Source organism: Malania oleifera, chromosome 7 (genome assembly GCF_029873635.1).
Source record: "Malania oleifera isolate guangnan ecotype guangnan chromosome 7, ASM2987363v1, whole genome shotgun sequence".
Lineage (NCBI taxonomy): Eukaryota > Viridiplantae > Streptophyta > Magnoliopsida > Santalales > Ximeniaceae > Malania > Malania oleifera.
The window spans coordinates 78,172,756-78,199,945 of NC_080423.1; the positions used below are offsets into that span (position 1 = coordinate 78,172,756).

The window sequence follows — 27,190 nt, forward strand, 5'->3', positions numbered from 1 at the left end:
CGTACTACTTTACAGTTTCCGCAAAAGATTGATCAACTAACGTACTCCCTTTCTATTTCCGCAATCCCAAAAACAAATTAATCTTAAGTTTATTTAATATCTAATCCATGTAGTGTATATGATTTAGATATTTAAAACATCCACGCAGTTTTATATGTGCTGAAAATAAAGAAGTAAGGGAAAGAGAGAGTGAGACCGGGATTTTTATGAGGTTCGGCTTATACCTAGCCTACTTCCTCGCCTTTGGCAAACCACCAAAGGATTCACTAAACCAGTTCCTTTGCTGGGCGAAACAACACCGTTTACATACTCCTTCAGTAGGCTAGAGCCCGCCTCTCCAAGTGATATCCCCTCACTTGGTCACTCCTTCAATAGGCTAGAGCAGCACCTCTCTAAGTGATACCCCACGCTTAGCCAACAATCCAAACACCTTGGAACGTCAAAGAACTACAAGAACCACAAGATACAAGTTGCGTACAAGTATACTCTCACAAAGAGCAGATTAGTACAATTTCAAAACTATATATCTCAATGTAATTCAAAATATGAAATTCAGATTGAAGTTCTAAAAGTATTTCACCGTATTATTCTTTCTATGGATGAAAGAATTAGTATTTGTAGCACAATGTTAGTGAGTGAGAATCAGCAAAAACTCAGTAAGCTTCGTGCAAATTGAGAGCAAAAGAGAGCCTTGAGAATTTGAGAGCAATTGAGAGAGATTTTAATGCTGAATTTAATTCTTGGTAATTAAATCAATTGAACTTGGGTGTATTTGTAGAGGTAGAAAAGTATCTAGCTTGTTCCCCAAGTTTACTTGAAGTAGGGTCCAAGATTTAAATATGTTTGAGCCTCAAGTAATTAAATTTTTCAAAATATGTTTGTTATGCATTTTAAATTTTGCCGCATGGTAGTTGACTGTGAGGTTTCTGTCAGTCGCCTGTCAATGCATTACTCATATAAAATACACAGGCAGTAGGGTGGCAGTCGTCTGTCAACATGGGGTCAGGGGCCTGTCACCAAATAACTGAGTTTTTAAAGACAAGCAGAAGGGTGACAGTTGACTGACAAAACTCAGTCAGTCGTCTCAAAATGCACTGTCAGTCGCTTGTCAAGTCCTAGACAGTTGACTGACATGTTTCCGTCTGTACATTTTAAAATCTTTAATATGATAGTAGACTATCCATCTAGAGTCGGTCATCTGGCAAGTAAAAAATCGTGTTTTAAACTTAGTTTTGTTCTTTCTCTCTTTGCCTACTTATTTCTTGGAATATCAATATGTTTTCTTTTAAAAATATGTTCCAAGATCTAAAACTAAGGTCTCTCAGTCTCGTTTGCCTAATGAGCTTCAAAATGAAAATTCATACTTGAATCATACGTGAAGTACTTACAAAGCTTGTCCTAAAGACTCATTTGACTCTTCTTTGCTTTGAGTTCTCTTTATTGCTTTAGATTTTGAACTTCATTGTTCTTTGAGCTTTCCATGTTGATTACTTGAGCTCTAATTCTTGAAGCTTTTTCTTTAATATCAATGCTCTCATGATCTTCAAGTTTTAATCCATGCCTTAAGCTTGATATAATCATCCTTCTTTGAAGTACAAAGTTTCAAAAATTCTTTAACCTTGCATTCATCATTGAGTCCTGAAAAGACATCACTAAACAAAACATGTTAAGTTCTACTTATTTGTTAGCATCAAAACAGGATGTTAAGCCTTTTAAGGTCAACAATTTCTCCCTTTTTGATGATGACAAATAAGAAGCAAAAATTGGAGTGAGCCTTAAAAAACTCCCCCTTTCAATAAACATCATCTTAACTATATTCGCAAGATCAATATTAATTTCAAAAAACTCTTTTACAATCATGCTCATCACTTCATTTTACAATCATGCTCATCACTTCATTCAAGTTCAAGTTTATCAATCAATATCAAATACTTCTCCTCCTTTTGATATATATTATGTTCATTTTCAATTTTTGCAATACCATGCTCAATTTTTGCTTAAAACTTCTCCCCCTTTTGACATCAATCAAAAAGAGTAAAAAAAATGATTAAGTTCAAATAAAGTCACATTTTGAGCATATTTATCAAACATGCATATCAACATATGTATACACTCACTTTATTATTTTTCAATATAGTGTGTTTTATTAGTCATGCATATGTGTTGTAACATCTTTACTAACAACATTTTTCCCTTTGACATATTAAAGATACCAATTGATGATTTCATGATACCACTTTAACATTTGATTTGTGATATCAATTTAGACATTAAATAATACGAACCAAATTAAAATTCATGATACCAATTGATACCAATTGAAAAATAGGGAAACGATCATAATATAAGCAATAAGTCATAACTCTCCCCCCAAATTTAATATATGCAGTTTTGTTACCAATTGAAAATAGAATAGTGTTCCCAATTATGCTTTTATCATCCCATGTTTCAAAAACATTGATTCATATCATGTATCAAATACTAATATCATGCCAATATCATCAATGTCATACCATGCTCATAGATATAATCATACTTGACATGCTCAAAAACCAATTGAACTTTTAGATTGTGATACCAAGTGAGCTTTTAAATTGTGATATCAATTAAAATATTCATGGATACCAAAGTACTTTATAGATACCAAAGCCAATATCACATCATGCATAGCTTATGGATACCAATATAACAACTATTATGTCTCTCATAGCTTGTAGATATCAATATAAAGAGCAGTAAGTTTATCCATGTGATTCATCAATAGCATACATGGTCAAGAATTAATCTCATATCAAAATTCAAGGTTATGCTCAATAATCTCATGCTCAAATTTTCAACATAGTGAGCCATAAGTTATCAATATAAGTCAAGTCAAGTCAAGTCAAGTCAAGTCATACACATGTAGCATATAGCATATTAGCACATCACATAAGCAGGGAGCATATCATTTTCATTTGCTTTGTACTACAATTTTGCTCAAGTTGTTTCTTATTCTCAAATATCTTTTCTTAAAAAAAACTTATGCAGTAAGCTCAGATTTTCTTTTGATTTTAAAACTTTCTTATTTAAGCTTGTATGACTCATCCTTTGATTTTGGCCAACAATGTTATTTGTGTTTTTATGTGTTTCAATAAACATTTTGAGATTTTCAAGGCTTTTTATCTAGGTACCCGTACCTTTTTGGGTTCGGTAGGTTTCACAAGTGATGTTTCATTTATTCTCCATTTGTTTAGTCTTTACACCCTTTCTTTTAAATGGACATTCAAACTTTATGTCCCTTTTTCTTACATTGATAGCATATGGTGTTAGTGTAGGCATTAGAAGATGTGCTAGCATAGTCTTTGGATGCTTTTGAAAAATATCCCATGTAAAGACTCTTTTTCCTTATATTTTCAATTCCATTAAAACCAATGCCTTCTTTGTTCAACAACATTCTTTGTGAGCCTATCATTTTGTCAAAGTGTTCCTTTCCTTTTGTGAAGTTGTAAATGATATTTTCTTTATCTTTAATTTGATTTTTGAGATCATTTATCTCAATATCTTTCTTTTCATCAACATTCTCTCGAGATTTCTCTAATTCTTGACACATTTTTCTGATCTTATCCTCTAATTCAAAAATATATATGTCTTTCTCATATTCCATAGAGGATAGGGATTGAAGGTCTTCTATTTCATTCATCATCTTTTCATTCTTACTTTCTAATTTCTTGATTTTCAATTCTCTTTCATTTTTAGTAAGATCTTTAGATTCTAATTCCTTTGTTATAGCTTCATTCTTATTTTCTATTTTCTTGATTTTTGAATCCTTTTCTTTTTCAGCAATTTTAAAGGATTCTAACTCTTTCATTATACCTTTATTTTTATTTTTCAATGAAGTATATTGTTTAGTTACATTAACTAACATCTTATGCACCTTGAATAAATCATTTTGAATTCATAAGATGACACGCTTTCATCATTGAATTCATCACTACTATAACTATTAATCGATTTGGATGAGGAGCTTCCCTCATCGTCCCAAGCCATGAGGCAAGTATAAGCAACTTCTTGGTCACTTGATTCATATTCTGAACTACTTGAGCTCAAATTATCCCAAGTAGTGGCTTTCATGGTCTTTTTGTTTTTCTTCTTAGAATCTTTCTTAAGTAGTGGATATTCCGGTTTTATATGTCCAGCTTTGTTGCAATTATAACATGTGGGAATTTTATTCTTTGATTTCTTTATATTGGTTTCTTCTTCATCTGATTCAGATTTGCATTTTCTTTTGACTTTATTTTTCCTTCTTAGAATTTTCGCTAGCTTCTTAGATATGAAGGCTACTTCATCTTCATCCATCTCTTCTTCACTATTAGAGTTTTCTTTTGAAACTTTGAAGGCTATAGATTCTTGGATTTTGGTTTTACCATTCCTTTCATTCATTGCCATTTCATATGTGAGGAGAGAATCTGTAAGTTCATTTAAGGAGGTGTTTTTCAAATTTCTTCCTTCTGTTATGGTAGTGACTTTTGGTTCCCATATAGGTGGCAGCCCTGTAAGAATTTTTCTTATAATCTCATAGGTAGTGTAGGTTTTTCCTAAGGCATTTAGGGAATTTATTATGTGAGTGAACCTAGTGTACATGCTAGTTATGGATTCATCCGGGTTCATCCTAAAAGCGTCATATTCGCTTGTAAGCATATCAATCCTATTACTCCTAACATCTATAGTGCTTTCGTAGGTTACTTCTAGCTTGTTCCATATTTCCTTGGCCGATTTGCAAGCCATTACTCTATTAAATTCATTCATATCAAGGCCACAATATAAAGCATTCATAGCACTAGAATTAACTTGTAGCATTTTGTGATCTAAGTTAGTCATATCCTTTTTCTCCTTAGGAACTTGTTTTCCATCTACTAATTTAAGGGGAATTAGGTCACCATCTGTGACAACCATGGTTCGAAATCGCGGTCGCGGGTAACATCGCGTAACGGTCGCGGGTGTCGTGGGTCGCGGGAGACGCGGGTGTTACGTAACGGGAAGCGGGCGTAACGGTCGTGAATTTTTTTCACGCATGCACAACCATGCCAAAATTGAAAAATAAGCATGAAATCCATTAATACATGATTTTTAATGAATTTTGAAGGCTTTCATTCAACTTACAAATGCTTTTTAATAGGCATAATGATTTTTATATTAATTTTAGTGCGCTGTTTACAAAAAAAAGCATATTTTTTTATAGTTTACATTACTTTAATGAGTAAAAAGATGTAGAAATGTAAGAATCAATTAATTAAAGTCATAAAGTTACTAAAAATGAATCAATACTCAATAGACTCAATAGACTCAATAGAGTCAATACTCAATATACACATTACACATACATGAATTTAAAAAGTGATTAATATCAAATATTAATAAATAGTTGAAAATACATGAATACAATATTACAAATTTATAACATAACACATGTCACCACCAAAAAGAATGACGTGGAGGGTCTTCATAATTTGCATCTGTATCTTGAGGTTGGGATGGGAAATTATCTCCCCATCCTTGTGGAAATACATAGTTGAATGAACCCAAGTTTGCGTCATTTCGTTGTTGCTCTTGAAAATGTATTGGTGATGAAAATTCTCCTGAATAATGTCTATAAGTTGGGGTAGGGGCTGGCTCTGGGTAGTATGTAGAAGAAGACTCACTAGATCCTGAGATTCCTGATCCACTGGGATAAAAATGTGAGTCACGAGATGCATAATGTGTATATGCTGGATGAGATCCATATGATTGTGATGATGAACCATCTAAACCAAAGTCGCCAAAACTACGAATCACACCATATGAATCTTCAGTAGAATCACTAGGGTCACCACGAGCACTCCTTCTCCTGGGTTGTGAAGATTGGTTCCCTGGAGGAATACCCAAGTCATAATTTTCAGGTATGTCATGTAGTCTATAAGGATCAGAAGGATATATATCCCTTGCAAATGATGTCCCTGTGTCATATCCATAATTATATTCTACACTGCCGCCTCCACCACCATCACTGCCACCCCCCCCAACCCCAGCTCCAGCACCACTATTACCATCATCATCACTTGGTGGGCTTAAACCAAGATTGTCATCACTTTGTGTACGTTTAGGGCTTGAACTTGAATCATCATGCGTGTTTATTGGTGGTTGATCACCTCCTTCTGTAGTACCACCAACTTCTTCATTTAACCAATTTGAATTGTCCTGACCATTGAGTAGTGTTGTGTCTCTCTCCTCTAACCATTGACTTAAAGGATCATCTTCTTCGAAAATGTAGTCCAAATTGATAGGATTGAAACCCTCTTCAATTTCTCGTTGGCTTATTCTCATAGTACGTTTTAACTTTAACCTCATGTTATAATGTACGAAAATAAGTTTTTGTAGTCTTATGTACTTTAATCTATTTCTTGTTTTCGTATGGATGAGGCTAAAGGTGCTCCAATTACGCTTACAGTTCGAAGCTGATGTGGTTTGGCTAAGAACTCTAATTGCTATTCTTTGGAGTTCAGGAGCACACAAGCCATAATGAATCCACCATTCAGCTGCATGAATAATGAAAAAGAGTTTTATGTTAGTATAATGTATATTTTAAAAGTCAAATTTGAACATAAAGAGAGAAAATAGAGTCATTCTCCATTATTTAGCTATATAACCATATTTACCAGGATTTGTTTGTTTCATTGCCCTTTGAGCCAACGGGGTTCCAAAAGTCTCCTGGCTATCTTGATATAGCAACAACTAAAAAAGGATGATTGTGAAATATAATTAATTAATTAGATGTATTAATAATTATTCTTGAAAGTATTACAAAATACTAGAACAATTCATTATTCAATTTAATGGAATCAATACTTACTTGATTAATAGCCCGAATTTGAGTATCTATATCGGGTACCAACTTGGTTATCACTTTTTTAACTCCATCCATGACTTCTTTAGCAACTTCAGGAGAGGGTGGGGCACCATAAAGAAATTGTGGGTTCAAAAAATACCCTACAATTAAATTTAGAAACATATTAATCAATAGTTTTCTAATGCAACTATGCATAATTTAAAAGTTAAAATAATAAGAAATTGTATTTGATTTACACTTACCAGCAACGTGCAAATCTTGGTGCAACTGAAAACTCCACTGGTTGTTAATAATTTTCCAATAATCTTTGTAAAACCGGCAATCTTTTTGAATGACCAACTTCGCCCTATCAATTGCCTCGTATATGAAGCCCATGGTTGGTTTTTCATCACCATCAACCAATTTAAGAACTTTCACCAAGGGTTCTTGCACTTTAATTATATCAGAAGCCTTTTGTCAAAACTCTTTGCCTAAGATAATTTTCTTTGAATCATATGTTGGGCTTGATTTTGCCATTCCAAACCTTGAGTTTTTCCAAGCATCAGATGTAAACATTTCCCTTAGTGCTTGTTTATGCCTGACAATAGTCTCCAAAGCAATGAAATTTGTGGCAAATCGAGTGATGGCAGGGCGAAGTAACTCTCTATTATTTGCGAATTTCTTCATGAAATTCACTGTTCATGTGTGGTTGTAAATAAATGAGGTTATTGTTCTTGCATCTTCTAAGACCTTCTTCACGTTACTTTTCTTACCAATATCTTCAAGAATAAGGTCTATGCAATGAGCTGCACATGCTGTTCAATAGAGATTGGGCATCTTCTACATTAATAATTTTCCTCCTGCCTTCATTGCAGCTTCATTATCAGTCACTAGTTGGACAACATTCTCCTCTCCAATTTCTTCAACCACCTCTTCCATTAATCTGAAATGAAATTATAGATTCAATAATTACTACTATTTAATTAAAAACATGCAAGTCCATAATACTATTTGCTTATACAATTAAAATTAGAAAATTACCTGAAATAATATTCAGCTGTTCTGTTTGGCACATCAGAGGCATCAACTGATTTATGAAACACGGTGCCTCTATCGTAATAAACTAAAAAGTTTATAATGTGTTTTCTAGTTGGTCCTGACCAACCATCACACATAAGTGTTACACCTCTCTCCTTCCAAATTCCAGTAAAAGAAGCTATATAATTTTTCATTTCTTGATACTCTTGCTCCAAATAAATTTCAGATATCTCATAGGGTGATGGACCCTTCACCCTTTCCAACCTCTGCAGCAATATCAAGCATAGGTTGCATAAATGGAGAGTCAGCTACATTCACTAGAATCCGATTATAAATTAGGAATTTTCCAACTGCTTTTCCTAATTTACTTCTTAAACCTTTCAGTAACTTTGTGTTGTTTTTGGTTGTTTCGCACTCTTACTTCTTTCTAAAATAGGATCCATTGCCTTTAGTCTAACTTCAGGGGCATCAGGATTGATCCATTGTCGTCCACTACCTCCAGCTTCTCGACCAATATAAGATCGAGCTCCTGCTCTATTAAAACCACTGGTAGCATTACTGCCAGAGCCACCTCCCTATTCATAAATATTACCCCTTCCAGTTGTTCTTGCTCGAAATCTTTGTCTCTTTTCCCATTGTTGTTGTGATCGTATGCTTTCTTGTCGAGCAAATCTCATACTTTCTTCTTCCAAGTCTTCTTCATCGCTCAAATTCTCAAAATCTCCTCTAATTTGGGCTTCTGCTTCTTCTTGCCTTTTTTGTTTATCTCTTTTCTTCTCAGCATACTGTTGTAGATGTTTCATCATTTGTTCTCTTACTTGTGTGGTCACATTTGAGCATCCAGCTACTTGACCCTTTTTATGTGCCAAGTGTTGTTTCAAGCCCGTAATGCCCCCTTTGATTATCTTCCCACATAACTTACACATAATAACATGTCTATTACCGTCCACCGCAGTACCAAAATGCCATCCAATATCCTCACTAGGTAAGTTTTCATTTCCTCTATCACGTGACATATTGATAGACTTAATTTGATGATCTCTACACAAAACATAAAGAAAATACAAAGTTACAACCTTTCTACAATGTCAGGAATAATATAATTAGTAATTTAGTAAATATTAAATAATAAGTACTAAATAGTCCTAATTTTAAATACTTATTACGTAAAAATAAAGTATAATATTTGATTAAAAATAATAAGTAATGTTCATTATTTTTATATTTAAATAAACAAAATTATAAAATATTAGATATTTTATTACAAAAAAAATATATTCCTTCATCTTTAAAAAGATATTTTCATTATTTTTTATAGCTTGATTTTATTTTCATTTATAACTATAAGAAATTAACATTGTAATTTTAAAGGTAAAAAAGACTTTTGCGCTACTTTCATATACATCACAGCATCACAAATAGAGATCCATACATTACAAATTTACTATTTATTTTTTTAAGCATTTTCTCAGTATATGGATTAAAATTAAATTTTTCTACAAATTCCAGTAGTAATTAGTAAAAATCAGATTTATTAATGTATTAACTATTAGGTTAATTTTTTTTTTATTAAGTTATCAATTTTTGCTTTATTTGATAACTAAAAACAAAAAATAGATGTAAACATTTATTTTACCTAATTTTAAATTTAAGGTCAAAATGATGTTTTAAAACTTAAAAAATATAATAAACAGGGTCACCCTACTCAAGAAATGGCAAGTAGATACACATGTAACATAAAATGCGTGACAGATGTTATTTAATTTTTTTTTCTTTTAAAATATGAATATTATTTAATATTTTTTCAATAGATGGGAGTGAATATGATATCTTCTTTATCAAAATGACCACTTTGTCCTACTAACATAAATAGTATGTTAGCCAATTGGTGCCATGAATTAATTTTATTTCTATAAGTTTGGCAAATCCTAAGACTAAATATTATAATAATTGTGCAGAGTATTCCTTGGAATTCTTTAAGAATAGTGAAAAATAGAGCTCAATTAAGCCTAGATAATATAAAATGCCATCACATGGATGTCTTGTGTACATACATTATTTTAATGCTTTGTTTACGATGGTGAATGCAGTAGTGGATATTCAAATATTATTATAAAAAAGGCTTCAATTATTATTGGTAAATATTAATTATTTACTAACCTTAAAAAATATTAATTATATACTATTAATAATTGCTTGCTATGTCATGGAATTAATTTTCATAATTATCTTTCAAAAAATATAATACAATTAAAATATTTATAAATTAAGAAAATTTTATTTTACATAATTATTAATGATTTCTAATTTTTTACTCTATTAAATTACTTTTTTTTTTAAATTCAATTTAACAAACCTATTTTACAACAAAATATAATTAAAAAAAAAAAAACATAATGATAAGTGCTGTGGGTGTTGAGTGTTGAGTGTTGAGTGTCTCATACGCTGGGAGTCGAGTCAAACCGAGAGAGGGGAGGGATTTGAGGGAACTCGGAGGAGCCTCGAAGGAGCGAAGGCTGCGAAGCACAAAGCAGCGATGACTCCAAGCTCCGAAGCTGAAATTGAGAGGCTGGCTGGCGGCGACTGCGACGACTGGCGGAGGAAGGTGCCGACGGGCTATCGGCGACTCGCAAAGGCGGCGGAGCTGTTGCAGACCTGTCGCCAGTGACTTGCCAAGCTGCTGCAACTGCAAGTCTGCAATTCCTGAGTCCTGGAAGGCTGCGAAGTGCGAAGATGAGTAGATCTGCTCGGTGTGCTCACTCTCAGGCTTCGAAGCCTTCTTATTGCTTCGGCCAACAAATTTTCAAGGTCAGTTTTTAACTTTCCATTTTACCCTTTGAATGGCAGATGGGTGTGGGGACTGGGGAGAGGGGGAAAGTAGTGCTGCTGCCTGCAGCAGAAAGCCTTCAGCGAATCTGCGACCCGTCGGCCATGTAACGGTCTGTAACAGACCATTACGACGTGTAATGTTGGGGTATCAGCCGTTACGGCCGTGAATTTTTTCCGAACTGCATTATCGGCCCGTATCGGTTTCGGAGCCTCCGATTTCGGTTACGTATCGTCCGTTACGCTACGTAACGGCCGTTATATAAAACCATGGTGACAACCTCCCAAGCTTTTCAATTCATAGTTTGAAGATATATTCTCATACGTTGTTTCCAAAAAGAATAGTTCAAACCACAAAAGATGGGTGGTCGGGTTGAGGATTGACCCTCTCAGAAGGGAGCTACTCCTATGTGTGCCATGTAAATATTTTTATAACTACTTGTTAGGATTTGTTATAACCCTTCTCTGATACCAATTGAAAATAAAGGTGTAGTCCCAAGAGAGGGGGTGAATTGAGTTTTAAAATTTTCTTTTAATTCCTTTAATGAAAACTCAACCTTTTGTTGATAATGCACAACAACTTAATTCTTTTTATTCAATCCACAGCCACACAAACATTCAATCAAACAAATTAACCAAGCCAATCAATCATAAAACATTCAATCAAGATATACTTTGCAACTTAATGGAAATTCTCAGTTTTTTCAACTTGTGTGCTGCCCTGTTTATATAAATTTGTCTCGTAATTTGATATCCAATACAACATCCAATCACTCTTTCTAAATACTTAGACCTTAAATAAACTTTAAGTTAAAGAGTCTTGGGGTGTTGAATCAATCAACGTACTACTTTACAGTTTCCGCAAAAGATTGATCAACTAACATACTCCCTTTCTGTTTCCGCAATCCCAAAAACAAATTAATCTTAAGTTTATTTAATATCTAATCCACCTAGTGTATATGATTTAGATATTTAAAACATCTATGCAGTTTTATATGTGCTGAAAATAAAGAGAGTGAGGGAAAGAGAGAGTGAGACCGAGATTTTTACGAGGTTCGGCTTATACCCAGCCTACGTCCTCGCCTTTGGCAAACCACCAAAGGATTCACTAAACCAATTCCTTTGTCGGGCGGAACAACACCGTTTACACACTTCTTCAGTAGGTTAGAGCCCGCCTCTCCAAGTGATATCCCTTTACTCGGTTACTTTTTCAATAGGCTAGAGCAGTACCTCTCTAAGTGATACCCCACGCTTAGCCAACGATCCAAACACCTTGGAACATCAAAGAACTACAAGAACCACAAGATACAAGCTGCGTACGAGTATAGTTTCACAAAGAGCAGATTAGTACAATTTTAAAACTATATACCTCAATGTAATTCAAAATATGAAATTCAGATTGAAGCTCTAAAAGTATTTCACCATATGATTCTTTTAATGGATGAAATAATTAGTATTTATAGCACAATGTCAGTGAGTGAGAATCAACAAAAACTCAGTAAGCTTTGTGCAAATTGAGAGTAAGAGAAAGCCTTGAGAATTTGAGAGCAATTGAGAGAGATTTTAATGTTGAATTTAATTCTTGGTAATTAAATCAATTAAACTTGGGTGTATTTATAGAGGTAAAAAAGTATCTAGCTTGTTCCCCAAGTTTACTTGGAGTAGGGTCCAAGATTTAAATAAGTTTGAGCCTCAAGTAATTGAATTTTTCAAAATATGTCCGTTATGCATTTTAAATTTTGCCGTGTGGTAGTTGACTGTGAGGTTTCTATCAGTCGCCTGACAATGCATTACTTATATAAAATATACAAGCAGTAGGGTGGCAGTCGTTTGTCAACATGGGGTCAGGCGCCTGTCACTGAATAACTGAGTTTTTAAAGACAAGCAGAAGGGTGACAGTTGATTGACAAAACTCTGTTAGTCGTCTCAAAATACATTGTCAATCGCCTGTCAAGTTCTAGACAGTTGATTGACATGTTTCTGTCTGTACATTTTAAAATCTTTAATATGATAGTAGATTGTCTATCTGGAGTCGGTCGTCTGGCAAGTAAAAAATCTTGTTTTAAACTTAGTTTTGTTCTTTCTCTCTTTGCCTACTTATTTCTTGGAATATCAATTTGTTTTCTTTTAAAAATATGTTCCAAGATCTAAAACTAAGGTCTCTAAGTCTTGTTTGCCTAATGAGCTTCAAAATAAAAATTCATACTTGAATCATACGTGAAGTACTTACAAAGCTTGTCCTACAGACTCATTTGACTCTTCTTTGCTTTGAGTTCTCTTTATTGCTTTAGATTTTGAACTTCATTGATCTTTGAGCTTTCCATGTTGATTACTTGAGCTTTCATTCTTGAAGCTTTTTCTTTAATATCAATGCTCTCATGATCTTCAAGTTTTAATCAATGTCTTAAGCTTGATATAATCACCCTTCTTTGAAGTACAAGCTTTCACGAATTCTTTAACCTTGCATTCATTATTGAGTCCTGAAAAGACATCACTAAACAAAACATGTTAAGTTCTACTTGTTTGTTAGTGTCAAAACAGGATATTAAGCCTTGTAAGGCTAACATAAACCACAAAAGATATTTGAAATCGATTTGTAAAATATTATTTCACTACCGAAACGCAATACGAACTCTTGAGTATTGCAATGAATATGCTAAACTCACAAGCTCAAAGATGTTTTCCTACGGAAGACTTATAAGCGAAGTCTCCTGGAAAAACTTGAAGCTTAGTCTCTACGAAATAAATCTTAATCAAAACGAGCAAGTGAGAGTTTAAGATTTATTAGATGAATACAAGAGCACTTTTATTAAGTGGTATTTGCAATATAAATGAGTAAGAATGGGAATATGAAGCTTGAATATGAAAAATAGGCTTTTTGAAATTCAGAGGGTATTTGCTAATTATGTTTGCTAATCTCCCCCTAATCTTTTCAAATGAGGGAGTATATATAGATATCCTCAAAAATATTACCATTGGGGACATCAGACATTTTTCGTTAGTTTAAATGAGGTTAATGCATAGTAGTTAAAAGCGCCTAGGCGCAAGGCGTAGTGAAGCGAAGAGGCTTGCGCCTCAAACTAGGTGAGGCGAGGCGACCTGCAAGAGGCGACTTTAGGCGAGACGAGGCGCACTGGGGCGACAGGTGCAGTGAGTCGCGCCTTGTGAATTTTTAGTCATTTAAAGTAGAGAAATAGCCACAGCCAGACCCGTAGTCCTCATTCGACTCGAATGAACATAGCCCCTGGCCCCTCTCGTCCCTTCGAAGCCCTTCGTGAGTTTGTTTTGCAGATTCGAACGAGCAGGAGCCTTCGTGATCCTTCGAACCAGCAACGTGAGCTCGTCTGTGAGCCTTCGAACCAGCCAGAAGCCTTCGCTACTTCGTCTTTGAGCTTCGAACCAGGATCGTGAGTTCGTCTACGACATTTTGAAGAAGCACGACCCTTCGCGACTTCGTTTCCAACCAGCAGGAGCCCTCACGAGTTCTTCTTCTTCTTCTTCTTCTTCCTGCTGCCTGCTGCCTGCTGCCTTCTGCTTCTCTTCTTCTTCTTCTTCCTCCTCCTGCCTGCTTGCTGCGTGCTGCTGACTGTTGCGTGCTGCCTGCTGCTTCTCTTTTTCTTCTTCTTTATATGTAAGCTTATAAATTAAATATTTTCTTTCATTAATCTAAGCTTATAAATTATAACTAATACATAATATTTATTTATTTTACTGAAATTTACCTACTCTTTTTAAATTTGTAATATTTAGTTTAATTAATGTAAGTTTATAAATTATAACTAATACATAATATTTATTCTTTTTATTGAAATTTGGCTACTTTTTTTCCTCTTCTTCTTTATATGTAATTACTAATTAAATATTTAGTTTAATTAATGCAAGTTTATAAATTATAACTAATACATAATATTTATTCTTTTTACTGAAATTTAGCTACTATTTTTTAATTTGTAATATTTAGTTTAATTAATGTGAGTTTATAAATTATAATTAATACATAATATTTATTTTTTTTATTGAAATTTAGCTACTATTTTTTGATTTGTACTCTTTTCTTTTGATGATGAACTATGTTGAATTGTTGATGCTTTTGGGCTAAATTTTCAATTTTGTAATTGAATTTTTTGGCATTTTAAATTCTAATATTACTAGATATTCATATGTTCATATATCAATTACCCAAATAGACGTTTTACACCATTTTAATAATTGTGCGCCACACCTTCATGAGGCGCGTGCCTTCGCCTCGCGTCTCGCACCTCGGCTTCAAAGACCCTTTGCGCCTCGTCTCGCCTCGCGCCTCTAACTACTATGGGTTAATGAAAAATAACAGCGTTTTAACATCGGTAAAATCGGAGCAACCCGAGAGAGTCGGTCAACCATCTTGATGCCGGTCGACCAGGACAATTTTGAACTGAGAATATGGTCGTCCATTCATAGGGCGATTTCCAAATCTTCGAGGTTCGGTTGACCGAACTTTGGTGTTCGGTTGACCAGACAATTTTTGAACTGAAGGTTTGGTCAACCAGGACATTGGAATCTCCCCACATGTTAGTTCGGTCGACCAGAGCGTTGCAGCTCATTTTAAGGTCGGTCGACTGAAGGGTCAAACTGTTGACTCGGTGGAGGTTCGGTCGACCGAAGGGTTTTGTGTGTAAAAGTTCGGTCAACCGAAGATGCCCTTTTTGTGCATTTCGGTCTTTTTCTTCTTATAAAGTTACCCCTATTCACATGATAATCAACACTAAGATTATGAGGGCTATTTTCATGCAATTTTGTGGGTCCTATGGTCGATCTAAGGTCTTTGAGCATATACCCTAAAAATCTAGCGTTGGTCGACCGAAGGGTGATCCTTAAGGTCCATCTATGGTCTTGAGTTTATCTATCTTACCATGCAGGTAAGGTATTAATTATTACAGACCCTTAAAATTTAAATTATTACAGACCCAATAATATTACAACAAATGATATATATATATATATATATATATATATATATATATATATATATATATATATATGCCGAGTCTTCATAATTCTTCAAGTTGCTGCATGCTATCAATGTGATCCAGTTAGTATGATCCTGCACACAAGCTTGAAAGTCATCAAATACAAAGAGTCTTTGTTATTATCAAAACCGGGAATGACCCATAGGGTCAACAAATGGTTTTTTCTTAAATAAAGCCAAGTCATCCTTGAATAATCATCTATACTTACAAAGCATTGGAAGCTCAACTTGGAGACAATCTGTTTAGGAACCCAAACATCAAAATGGATTGATGCATGAGGGGCTTCAGCCCGTTTATCGATTCTGAAGAAAAAGGAACATGAGGATGCTTTCCTAAGTGACTAGACTCACACTCAAGACTAGACATAGAACTCAAAGTAGGAACTAGTTGTTTTAACGTTTCTAACAAAGAAATTGCTGGAATAGAAGAATAGAAACAGAAAAAAAAGAAGAAAAATACTGAAAAATGCCTCTTTAATTTACTGACTTGATGAAGAAATTACATATATAAAAGGCTACAATGCTGCAGCACTTTTTTGCTGAATTTTTGAGATTCTTTTCTATTTTTTCACTACTTAAAATGACTGGGATAAGGCCACTATTTATATGGCAGAGTACATGGGTAATAGATAGGAAATTTTAATATTCTAGGGACTTAACAACTCATTAAATAAACCTAGAAACAAGGCAAAGAATATGACAAGTTCCTAGACTAAATGACTCACTCCTGTGCTATTAATGGATGACGACTGTATTCCACTTTGAAAAACTGAATAGAACTTTGAATAAGAATCACATTGGCTGCAACTTGCTGACTGAATAATTTTATTGCTGAATGTTCTGCTGACTGTAAGCTGAGTTGTCTGCTGACTTTTCAACTAAATAACTGAATTAACTAACTTCAGTAGGTTCACGGCTTTCTCACAAATTCCCCTCTAAAGCCGTGAACATGTCTCTGAATTTCAAAAACTTCTCAATAGTAATAGGTTTTGTGAGCATGTATGCTGGTTGTTCATTAGTGCTGATGAATTCTAGCTGAAATTCTTCCTTCTGCACAAGGTCACGAATAAAGTGATGTCTGACCTCAATATGCTTTGTCCTGGCATGAAAAACTGGGTTCTTAATTAGAGCTATTGCTGACATATTATCACAATAAATGGTTGTAGGACTCTCTTGCTTCAGCCCTAAATCACTAAGTAATTTCCTCAGCCAAACTCCTTCACAAGCAGCCTCTGTTGCTGAAATATATTCTGCTTCTGCAGATGACAAGGCAACGGTGTTTTGCTTTCTTGAACACCATGAAATGGTGCCATTTCCAAGGCATAAAACATATGCGGATATACTTTTTTGATCATCAACTGATTTAGCCCACTCACTGTCGGTGAAACCAGTCAAAACAAACTCAGAATCTTTGCTGTACTTTAGTCCAAGTTTTAGTGTGCCTTTAAGGTATCTTAATACCCTTTTTGCTGCTGCATAATGAAGTACACTTGGGCTGTGCATAAACCTAGATAACATACTAACAGCTTGTGTAATATCAGACCTAATATGAGTTAAGCAAATAAGGGATCCAACTAAACTCCTATACTGATTTTCGTCGAATTTCTTAACTCCATCATCAGAATTTAATTTTTCATTTAGAGCCATAGGAGTACTTACATCCTTACAGTCCTTCATATGAAATTTCTTCAAGATATCAGCTGCATACTTTTCTTGGGAAATGAAAATTTACCTTCGTCCTTGCTTAACTTGCATCCTGAGGAAGTACTTCATGATACCTAAGTCTGTCATCTCAAAATTTTTCATCATTGAGTGCTTGAAATTAGCAAGTAAATGAAGATTGCTTCCAAAGTAAATAAGATCATCAATGTACAAGTAAACAATGACGAAATCCGTTTCCTTTTTTAAAAAATAAAGAGCTGGTTCATAAGAGCTTTTTTGAAATCCTGAATTCTGAAAATAAGAATCAATCTTACTGTTCCAAGCTCGTGGAGCTTGTTTGAGGCCATACAAAGACTTGTTCAGTTTGTGCACCTTTTCTTCTTTGCCCTTCACTTCATATCCACGTGGCTACTCAACATAAACTCCCTCATCCAGTTCTCCGTTGAGAAACGCAAATTTAACATCCATTTGATACGCATTTAACTCCAATTTGGCAGCTATTGCAAGTACAAGCCAAATTGTCGCAATTCTTGCAACTGGTGCAAAGTTCTTGTTGAAATCAACTCCAGGTTGTTGAGAATAACTTTTGGCAACCAATTTGGCCTTGTACTTTTAAATGGAACCATCCTCGTTGTACTTGGTTTTGTAAACTCACTTGAGACCAATAATGTCTTTGCCTTCAGGAGGATCCACAAGCTTCCATGTGTTGTTCTTTTCAATCACGTTCAACTCTTCTTCCATGGCCTTTTTCCATTTTTTATCCTTCACTGCATCTTCAAAATTCTGTGGCTGACAAGAGAAAAGAGCAAATTCTGAATTTTCATTAGAAGAATAGCTTCTAAAATCACCATACCTCTTCAGAGGTCTTCTAACTCTTTCAGATCTTCTTAGAACAGGTGAAGAGGATGAAGTTCCTTCATTTTTTGAATTTTCAGATTTTGAACTAAGGTTCCTGGGTGCAATTTCAGCTTCTTAAATTGCTAGACTCTGAGATTCAGTAGCTGATTTAGGTCTTGTTGCTCCAACTGGTACAAAATCTGGAATTTTTGTTGAGTTTGGGCCGCTGGAAGTCCACTGCCATACTCTCCTTTCGTCAAAGATGACATCTCTTGCCACAGTCAGCTTGCGATTAACAGGATTTAGTGGCCGGTAGCCCTTTGATTCATCGCTATACCAAATAAACAGAAGCTTTTCTCCCTTCTGATCAAACTTGTCCTTATTAAGAGCTTTGTTGAGTGAATAGGCTAGACAACCAAACACTTTCAGATGGCTAACATCTGGTTTTCTCCCACTCCAAAGCCTCATAGGGAGTTCTAATTTTCACTGATTTTGTTGGTGACTTGTTTAAGATATAAACAGTGGTATGTAGAGCTTTAGCCCAAAGAGAATTGGGAAGTCCTTTACCTTTTAACATGCTCCGAGCCATTTCAACAATTGTCCGGTTCTTTCTTTCAGCAACTCTGCTTTGCTGAGGGCTTCTATTCACTGTTACTATGAACGGGTGATATATGAATTCACTTCCACGATTAGTTCTTAAGGTCTTTATTTTCAGCCCACTTTGCCTTTCAACGAGGGCTTTAAACTCCAGAAATATTGAGAAGGCATCTGATTTTCGTTGAATAAAATACAACCATATCATTCTAGTAAAATCATCAACAAAAAGGATTAAATATCTTTTGTTTCCAGGAGATGGTATTCTTGTGGGACCAAATATATCCATATGAACAGGCTCCAAAGGAGCTTTGGCCCTCCAAGAGGTTTTGAGGAAAGGAAGGCGGTGCATCTTCCTGTAAATACAGCCTTCACAAACTCCTTCAATTTGATTTATTTTGGGAAGACCACGAACCATATCCTTTTGCTTGAGAAGCTGCAGTCCCTTATGATTTAAATGCCCATGAGATTCGTCTGAAATTTCACTCTTCAAGGCCACTGGACTTGTGTAGTTGATGGAGAGTGGAAAAACCTTGTTTCGAGTCATCTCAACTTTACCCATCAGTGAGTTCTTCTTTTTGTCTATGATTCAACATTCATTTCCTTTGAAATGGACTTGATATCCTTTTTGAATTAACTGCCCCACACTTAAGAGATTGTGAGCAAGACTTGGGACATAAAGAACATCATGGATGAATTTTTGCTCACCTGATATGGACTGCACTGCTATTACACCTTTTCCTTCAACTTTTACAAATTTCCCATCTCCAAGAATAACGGAATTTAAAGCATTTTCATCAATTTTAACAAATAATTCACGGTTACTTGTCATATGACTGCTGCAGCCACTATCAAGGTACCAAACCTTGTCGTCGTTGCTTTTAGCATTGAGACAAGTGAGAAACACTTGCTCTTCATCATTTTCCTTGCTGAAATTTGCTTCTGAACTTTCATTCTTCTTGTGCCAACAATCCCGGTTTAAATGGTTTGGAATGCGGCATCTTTTACACCTTAAATAGCATTCAGCTGAGGTGTGATTTGACTTCTTGCATATGATGCAATTCTGTCCTTGATTGCTGGACCTTTGAGGCTGAAAATTCCTGCCTCTGCCACGGCCTCTTCCATGACCACGAGACTGATTATTTTTGCCTCTTTGTGACTGGTCTTGTTGCTGAAAATTTCCTTTTCTCTCTTGATTTTTCCGGTTCAAATTGAGCTTTGATTGAAAAGCCTGCTCCAAGGGCTGACCTAAAGATCTTTTAATTCTTTCCTCGTGTGATTCTAAAGAACCACAAAGGTCAAACATGGTCATAATTGAGAGGTCTTTCGATTCTTCAATTGCTGCAGCTGCATGATCAAATTTTGGTGGTAAACTTATGAGAATTTTTTCAACAAGTCTTTTTTTCTTCTATCTGATCACCATAAGCTCTAATTTGGTTGACTATTTCAACAACCTTAGAGAAAAAAATCTTTGATGCTTTCACAATTTTTCATTGCCAAGCAATCAAAGTTCTTCCAAAGAGATTGTAGTCGGATCAAGACTACTTTATTGTTTCCTTGAAATTCCTTCCGTAGTGTTTCCCATGCGTCTTTAGCCTTTTGAATGCCAAAGATGCGGGGATAGATGGTCTTGCTGACCCCTTGATGAAGATAACTCAAAGCAAGAGCATTATATTTGATTTTTTCTTTGTTCTGGGCAGATCTCTGAGATGAGGTTGCTGTGCTTGTGTTTGTAGAGGATGAATTATCATTTGCTGAAGTTGAATCATCATACCCTTCTTCAATAATCTCCCATAAGTCTCGTGCAATGAAGAAAATTTTCATTTGATCAGCCCAGTACCCATAATTTTCTCCTTCGAAGATGGGTACTTGGTTTTGAGAATAATTGAACACAGTTCCAGCAGAGGAAGAGGTGCTGGACGACATGGCTTTGATACCAAATTTTGTTGGAACCGAAGAATAGAAATAAAAAAAAACAGAGAAGAAAAATACTGAAAAATGCCATTTTAATTTACTGACTTGATGAAGAAATTACATATATAAAAAGCTAGTGCTGCAGCACTTTTTGCTGGATTTTTGAGATTCTTTTCTATTTTTTCACTGCTTAAAATGACTGGAATAAGGCCACTATTTATAGGGAAGAGTACATGGGGAATAGATAGGAAATTTTAATATTCTAGGGACTTAACAACTCATTAAATGAACCTAGAAACAAGGGAAAGAATATGACAAGTTCCTAAACTAAATGACTCACTCCTGTGCTATTAATGGATGACAGCTGTATTCCACTTCGAAAAACTGAACAAAACTTTGAATAAGAATCACAACTTGTTGACTGAATAATTTTATTGCTGAATGTTCTGCTGACTGTAAGCTGAGTTGTCTGCTGACTTTTCAACTAAATAACTGAATTAACTAACTTCAGTAGGTTCACGAATTTCTTATAGAAATTAGTTTTCTTACAATATGAATGTTATGATTTTTTGTGGAGAGCTCGATGGCCCTAATCATAGATTTCTCTCTCCCCCTCGTGATACTATTCTCTTCCCCTCTCGTGTGTTTGTTGCGGTGAAGATTGGTTTAGGTTATGACGAGCTGAGCATTCTACGTTTGGATTAGGGCGAGGGAAGTTCATCTTTGCTCGTGGTTGAGAAGAATGCTGTTCATAATAGATGGGTTAGGTTATTGAAAGAGGTTGTTTCATGCTTTGTAGGAGGGTTGTTGGTTTTTGGTCAAATGGAGAGGGATTTTCAGAATTTTCACAAGGGTATTACAAACTATTGGTTGTCGAGTAGGTGGACGAAGGTAGGAAAGTTCCTAGAGTTGGGGTTGGGTAGGAATCATTGGAGGTTTTTTGTGTTCATTCCTGGCAGTGCAAAAGGTGAGGGATGGCAAAAGCTTCGTGAGTGTTTTTTGCAACCTGGTGAAGGAGTTACAAAAAGGTTTGGGTGATATAGTTGTAGATGGTCATCCATGTTTTAGATCGTGGAGGAGTAATAAAGATGGGGGGAGGGTTGTGATCATCAAGCTCTTTTTGGAGATTGTGTTACAAAGGAGTTACGAAAAGATTTGGGTGATATAGTTGCAGATGGTCATCAACGTTTCAGATTGTGGAGGCAGGTTGTGTTGGAAGGCAATAAAGATGAAGGTGAGGGTTGCGGTCATCAAGCCCTCTTTGGAGATTTGAGTTACGACAACCAATAAGGAAGAAAGGTGCCGTAGGTGTGGCGGTATGGTTTAGATTAATAGGGCCGAGCTTCCGAAGTTAGTAGTGGTTGCTGTTGATCAAACGGAACCAACCATAGCCAACCATTCATCAACCTTTGAAGGCTGCAATCTTCATCAACTAGTCGGATTTGCCTAAGAAGGTAGCTATGGTTTCCAATAGAGGAGTTGTTCATCTTAGAGGCTGCGAGGGCTCCACTCAGAGGGGAGGAAGCCAAGAGATACGGGTCGGGAGGTATGATTCTAGTTTTGGACCTAGCCTAACTAATTGAGAAGGGTATTTGTTTTTTTCAAATATGAACTGGGCCATTTACTCGAGCAAGCTCAAGACTTATGTTTATCTAAGTTGGGCTCTAATGTGGAGTCTAGGGGTTCTATTCAGAAAGTAAATCAGGAAGGCCAGGATGTTGGGTGGGGAAACGGAGAATTAGATAACTTAGAGCCGGATTTCAATAATGGGAAGGACAAGATTTCAGTCCTTAAAGCTTAGGAAACGAGCAGTGGAGGAGGAGGTTAAAGTTCATGTTCAGATTCCAGCACCCCAAACTTCGAGTTGGGCTAATTGAACTCTAGAACGTACCAAGAATATTAATAACTCGGAGCTATAATTAGACTGTGGTATTGAAAATGTAAAAAGTTTGGAAGAGTGTTAAAAAAATGGGAAGGTAAGATGTAAAAGTCCAATAGCAATTATGGGGGAGATTGATGATATCTTGTGTTTGAATTTTGACAGTATGCTTGCTGGAAGTTAGCTCGTATGGGCATCGAGATGAGGAAGGTGTTTGATGAGAAGAGAGAAAATTTTGGTGCAACGTGGACAAAGATTTTAAGGAGAGACTCCAAAGGAGAACTAAGCATAGTGGAAGACTCTCTTACAAAGGAGGTTGGGTGTAGTTATTGGGAAATGAAAGAAAAGGAGGTTAAGAAGTGGGGGGATATTTCGGATTCAAAAAGTGATGATTTGAGTGAATTTGACTATGGTGTGGGGTTATTGTTGGATGAGACTTGGAAACAATGTGGGTACGCTTCTGATTCTTGCGGCGAATTAGGAGATTTATCTTATGTTCATCGTGCCCTATTGGAAGGTTTGGAGGGAGTGTCTATTTTTAAAAATGACGGTTTGGTCAACAATTCATAGTGTAGGGATGGAATATTGCCTACTCTGGGGGAGGAAATTCCCAAGGAGGATTTAGAAGGTCTTTATATTTTGGATAAATTGGATTTGAAGTTGAGTGATATTGGAGGAAATGAGGTTCGCTTGGATGGTGGCAAAAGTTGCAAATTGAAGGGTCAAAGAGAACTAGCAAATTTGAAGAATTCAGTAAATTATGATGGAAGGGTCTGAAAAGGGGTTTTCTTGGTTAATTTTATCTAGTTTCATGGTGTGATCTTCAAATTTTTTTTGTTTTTTATTTTTATTTTTTCTTTCATTTTTTTATTTTTTATTTTGGTAAACTCCTTGTCCCCACATGTTGTGCCTTCTTTCTATCTAATATACTTTTATTATAAAAAAAAAATCATTTCCAATGAAGGATGACCTATGTGACAATGGATTTTGAGAGGTGTGGTAGCAGCAGTGTTGGCAACAGAAGGATATGGTAGCTGAAAGTGGTAAAGTCCACCAACTTCATGTACTCTGGCAATCATCTTCCTCAACTTTAAGAATCAAGGAAGTATGTTACTAAATAATTCATGGATTTGGTAATCTTGCTAGTTGACATAAGATTGAAAGGGAACTTGGGAATATACAAAACCAAAAGGAAGAGAAACAGAAAAGGTGGGATTTACAGTCTTTATTCCCTTAAAGACATCGGTGGACCCATCATCAAGGGTAACACGAGGAAAGTTTTCAGAATACTAGAGAGTAGAGAAGAAATTAAGTGTTCCTGTTATATGATAAGTGGAAACTGATTATATAACTCAAGGACTAGGGTGAGAAGTATTGGATGACAGGAAAGCTGTAGGTTACGTGTCCGAGCAAGAGATGCAGTGGGAAGGGGAGCTTGTTTGAATGCTTGATATTGCTGGAATTGAAATATTTTTTCCTGCGACATAAATACGGTACATTGCTCCCCGCTTGGGCTTGAGAGTGTCGGATCTATTGGCAATGGTAGGCGGTTTGCAGTTGAGATCCCAACACTGTTCAATAGTGACCTCCTTGTCTACAATAAGTGCAATTGCCTTCCACCACGACCACTCAAACCCCCTCGAGTATTACTGTGGCTACGTGATTGAAAACCAGGATTGCCTTAGAGGTAGGGGTTGAAGCACTCGATGCAAGGGGTGGGGAATGTGCACTGGAGGAAGCATGAAGTACGTGAAGGTAAACATTGACAAAGGATGGCAACTCTGCACTACCAAGTATTTAGTTGGACTACCTCAAACTCAGGTTTCAAAACTACAACTCGAAGAACAGTCATTTGCTCCCTTTACTTCTTCATCTTGCGAACATTGGCGGTCATGGGTTGCACGATGTTTAGCTCCCCATGGATGCTCCTTATCTCTACAAAGTACTTTGTAACACCCCTATCTCCATCTTGTAACTGAAAGTATCATACATGTGTAATGTTATTGGAATACAGGAGCTTGACATAATTCCAAATCTCCTTGCATACATCCAGATGCATGCACATTCATGCGATCTGGGTTGCACCAAGTTTGCAAGAGGGAAACAGTCATTGCATCTTACTGAATCCACATTACTTCCTCTTCTCATCAGAGGGCTCGAATTGGAACAAGTGTTCTGATTCAACTTTTTGGTCGTTATCTATGCCAGTGATAAAGGGAACATACATTTGGGATTCATGGACTCCATCCCAACACTCACAAACTAGACCAATGATAAACAGGGTGAACAACTGGAATAACTTGAACAATGACAAACAAGGTGAATCATTGGAACAACCATGAATGAGTCGCAACTAATTTACAAAATGCTGCCACAGCCCCACAAAACCAACATGAACGCTGCCACTGCTCCACGTGACTCATAAATGACCTTTAATTGTACCGAATGACAACTAACGAATAGCCACAAGTGAATGATAAAAAAAGGTTAGATCTTTGAACAAAAAATGTGAGCAACAACTTGATATTGTGGTCTATGGAAGAAATCAAAGCATTCTGGAAAAAATTGCAGCAAAATCAGGCTGGGTAGAGGTCTCACAAACCAGTGCGTGGGGTCAGAGCTGTCAACAATTGGACAGTGCTTGGGGACTCTTCAGGTGATGTATTGTAATTTCACAGACCTATAGATCATAGGGTTCTGTGACCACCTATATGGTTGTTTTTGTGAAATGTGGAAGGAATTTGATGGTTCTGAAGAGGGCAGCAACAGCCAGGTTGTCTTTTGGCGATTTCTTGAGTTCCTGACAATCCCTATACTGGTTTCTAGGTTATAGAGGTGCGGTTGATCCTTCCATAATTAAAAAATTGCATAGGATGATTCAGTTTAGGGTTTGGGTTGGCGATAGGGTTTAGGGTTTTTAGGCTTTTATATTGCTACTTTACCTAAAGTGTAAGCTATTACGTTGTGGACCAAGAATGTATATCAAGCTTTAACGCTCCCCGCACAAGCAGCCTGATAGCACATGGAGAGATAAATAGACGATAAATAACACCCATTATTGGGAAGAAAACATTTTTTAAACACGACATAATTTACGCAGGCAGCAAGTCTAGAACCTAGGACCTCCTGGTAACTAGCTTTGATACTATGTTAAGATATTATGTAAAAGGGAGATAATTAGCTTCGATACTATGTTAAGATATTACGTAAAACATTAGACCTAATCATAACATTAGGCTTCTCCATCTATTTATAATATATGTGAAGTACATATTGATGGCCATAATACTTTTACTAGCTCTCACTTATTAACATAGGACTAGCACATACTAATAAATACTAATGACTAGAATAACCATTACCAGTTTTTTGAGTAGTTTCTTGGATTTTCTTTCCATTTTGGTGGGCAAAAAATTGACTTTTTCCATTTTTCTACTATTTTCATTACGTGAACTAAATGAAAAAGTGAGAGAAACCCATTTCTTTTCTCTTCTCTTCTCCTCTCCAATTCTTTGCAACCAAACATACTTCAAGGTTATTAGAAAACAAGAAGAGAAAAAAAAAAGAGGAGACGAGAAGAGTGTAATGTACCTTTTTTTGGAGTGCCGACCCTTACACAATATTTAACACTTCTTACAAAAAAAATTTCATGAATAATCATTTGACAAATGAACCGTATAGTGGTATTACTTACTAGTTAATCCCTTCAAAGAACTTGTAGTGGTCCTCGTAAAAGCTTTTAAGATTTGTTCAATGAGTGTTCCATTATAACCTAGAACATGGAACAGTCTTGTTCATGGAATGGAAACGAGATCATGGTACAACTCATGCTTTAGAAAGTGGCACCATAGGGGCATACTTTGTATAGATATATTGGTTAAAAATGTGTAATGGAACCTATAAATTTAATAGAGGATGTTAAGATGTTTGTGAATAAAAAATAAATTTTCTTTTGTGAAATAGATTAATGATGTTTAATAAAGCTGTACTGGAATAATGCTCCATTTTTTTTTAATCAAAATATGTCATGAAAATTATTGGATTAATAATTTTGATTTCTAAAGTTAATGTTCCAAAACAAAAATATGCACACTAAAGTGCAGTTTCGTAGGGTGTTAGCAGTCCCTGGTAACGAAACAGTAACATTGCTCAGTTCAGCAGTGCGTTTGTGTCAGTTACTGGTTAAAATTTTGCTAGAATTTTATTTTATTTATTTTTTAATTCAATTTGATATTTATTTCTTGTTTCTGCTGTTTCTAAACCTTGTTATAACACACCCTGTATTCTTTCTGTCTTTATTTAGGCAAGTTCTCTTTCTACAGAAGAAAAAGCAAAGAGCTCAATTGTGTCTCCAGAAGATTTAAGTTATAAGAGATCTAGATCAGGTTACTTTTTTCATTTATGGTATTATCTTTGCTTATCCTCTCTCTCTCTCTCTCTGCATGTTATATGTTGAAATGTAGTACCCGATATTTCAATGACATGACAAAGGAGGTATGTATGTGCGCGCATTCATGCGTCAAGCATGCTTGCCCTGCAGTTTCCCTGAAATGATATGCAAAATCAAATGAAACAATTCAAGTTTTTCATA

The 27,190-nt window shown here is 35.6% G+C and overlaps 1 protein-coding gene across 1 annotated transcript in view; it reads left to right on the top strand.

The window, feature by feature from the left end:
- LOC131160534 (kinetochore-associated protein KNL-2 homolog) overlaps window positions 1-27,190 on the top strand; it is an 82,124-nt gene that overhangs the window by 27,607 nt on the left and 27,327 nt on the right. Inside the window, exon 6 of the mRNA XM_058116318.1 lies at window positions 26,903-26,984. Within this exon, the coding sequence (XP_057972301.1) occupies window positions 26,903-26,984 (82 nt within the window). The remainder of the gene's footprint in view (window positions 1-26,902; window positions 26,985-27,190) is intronic.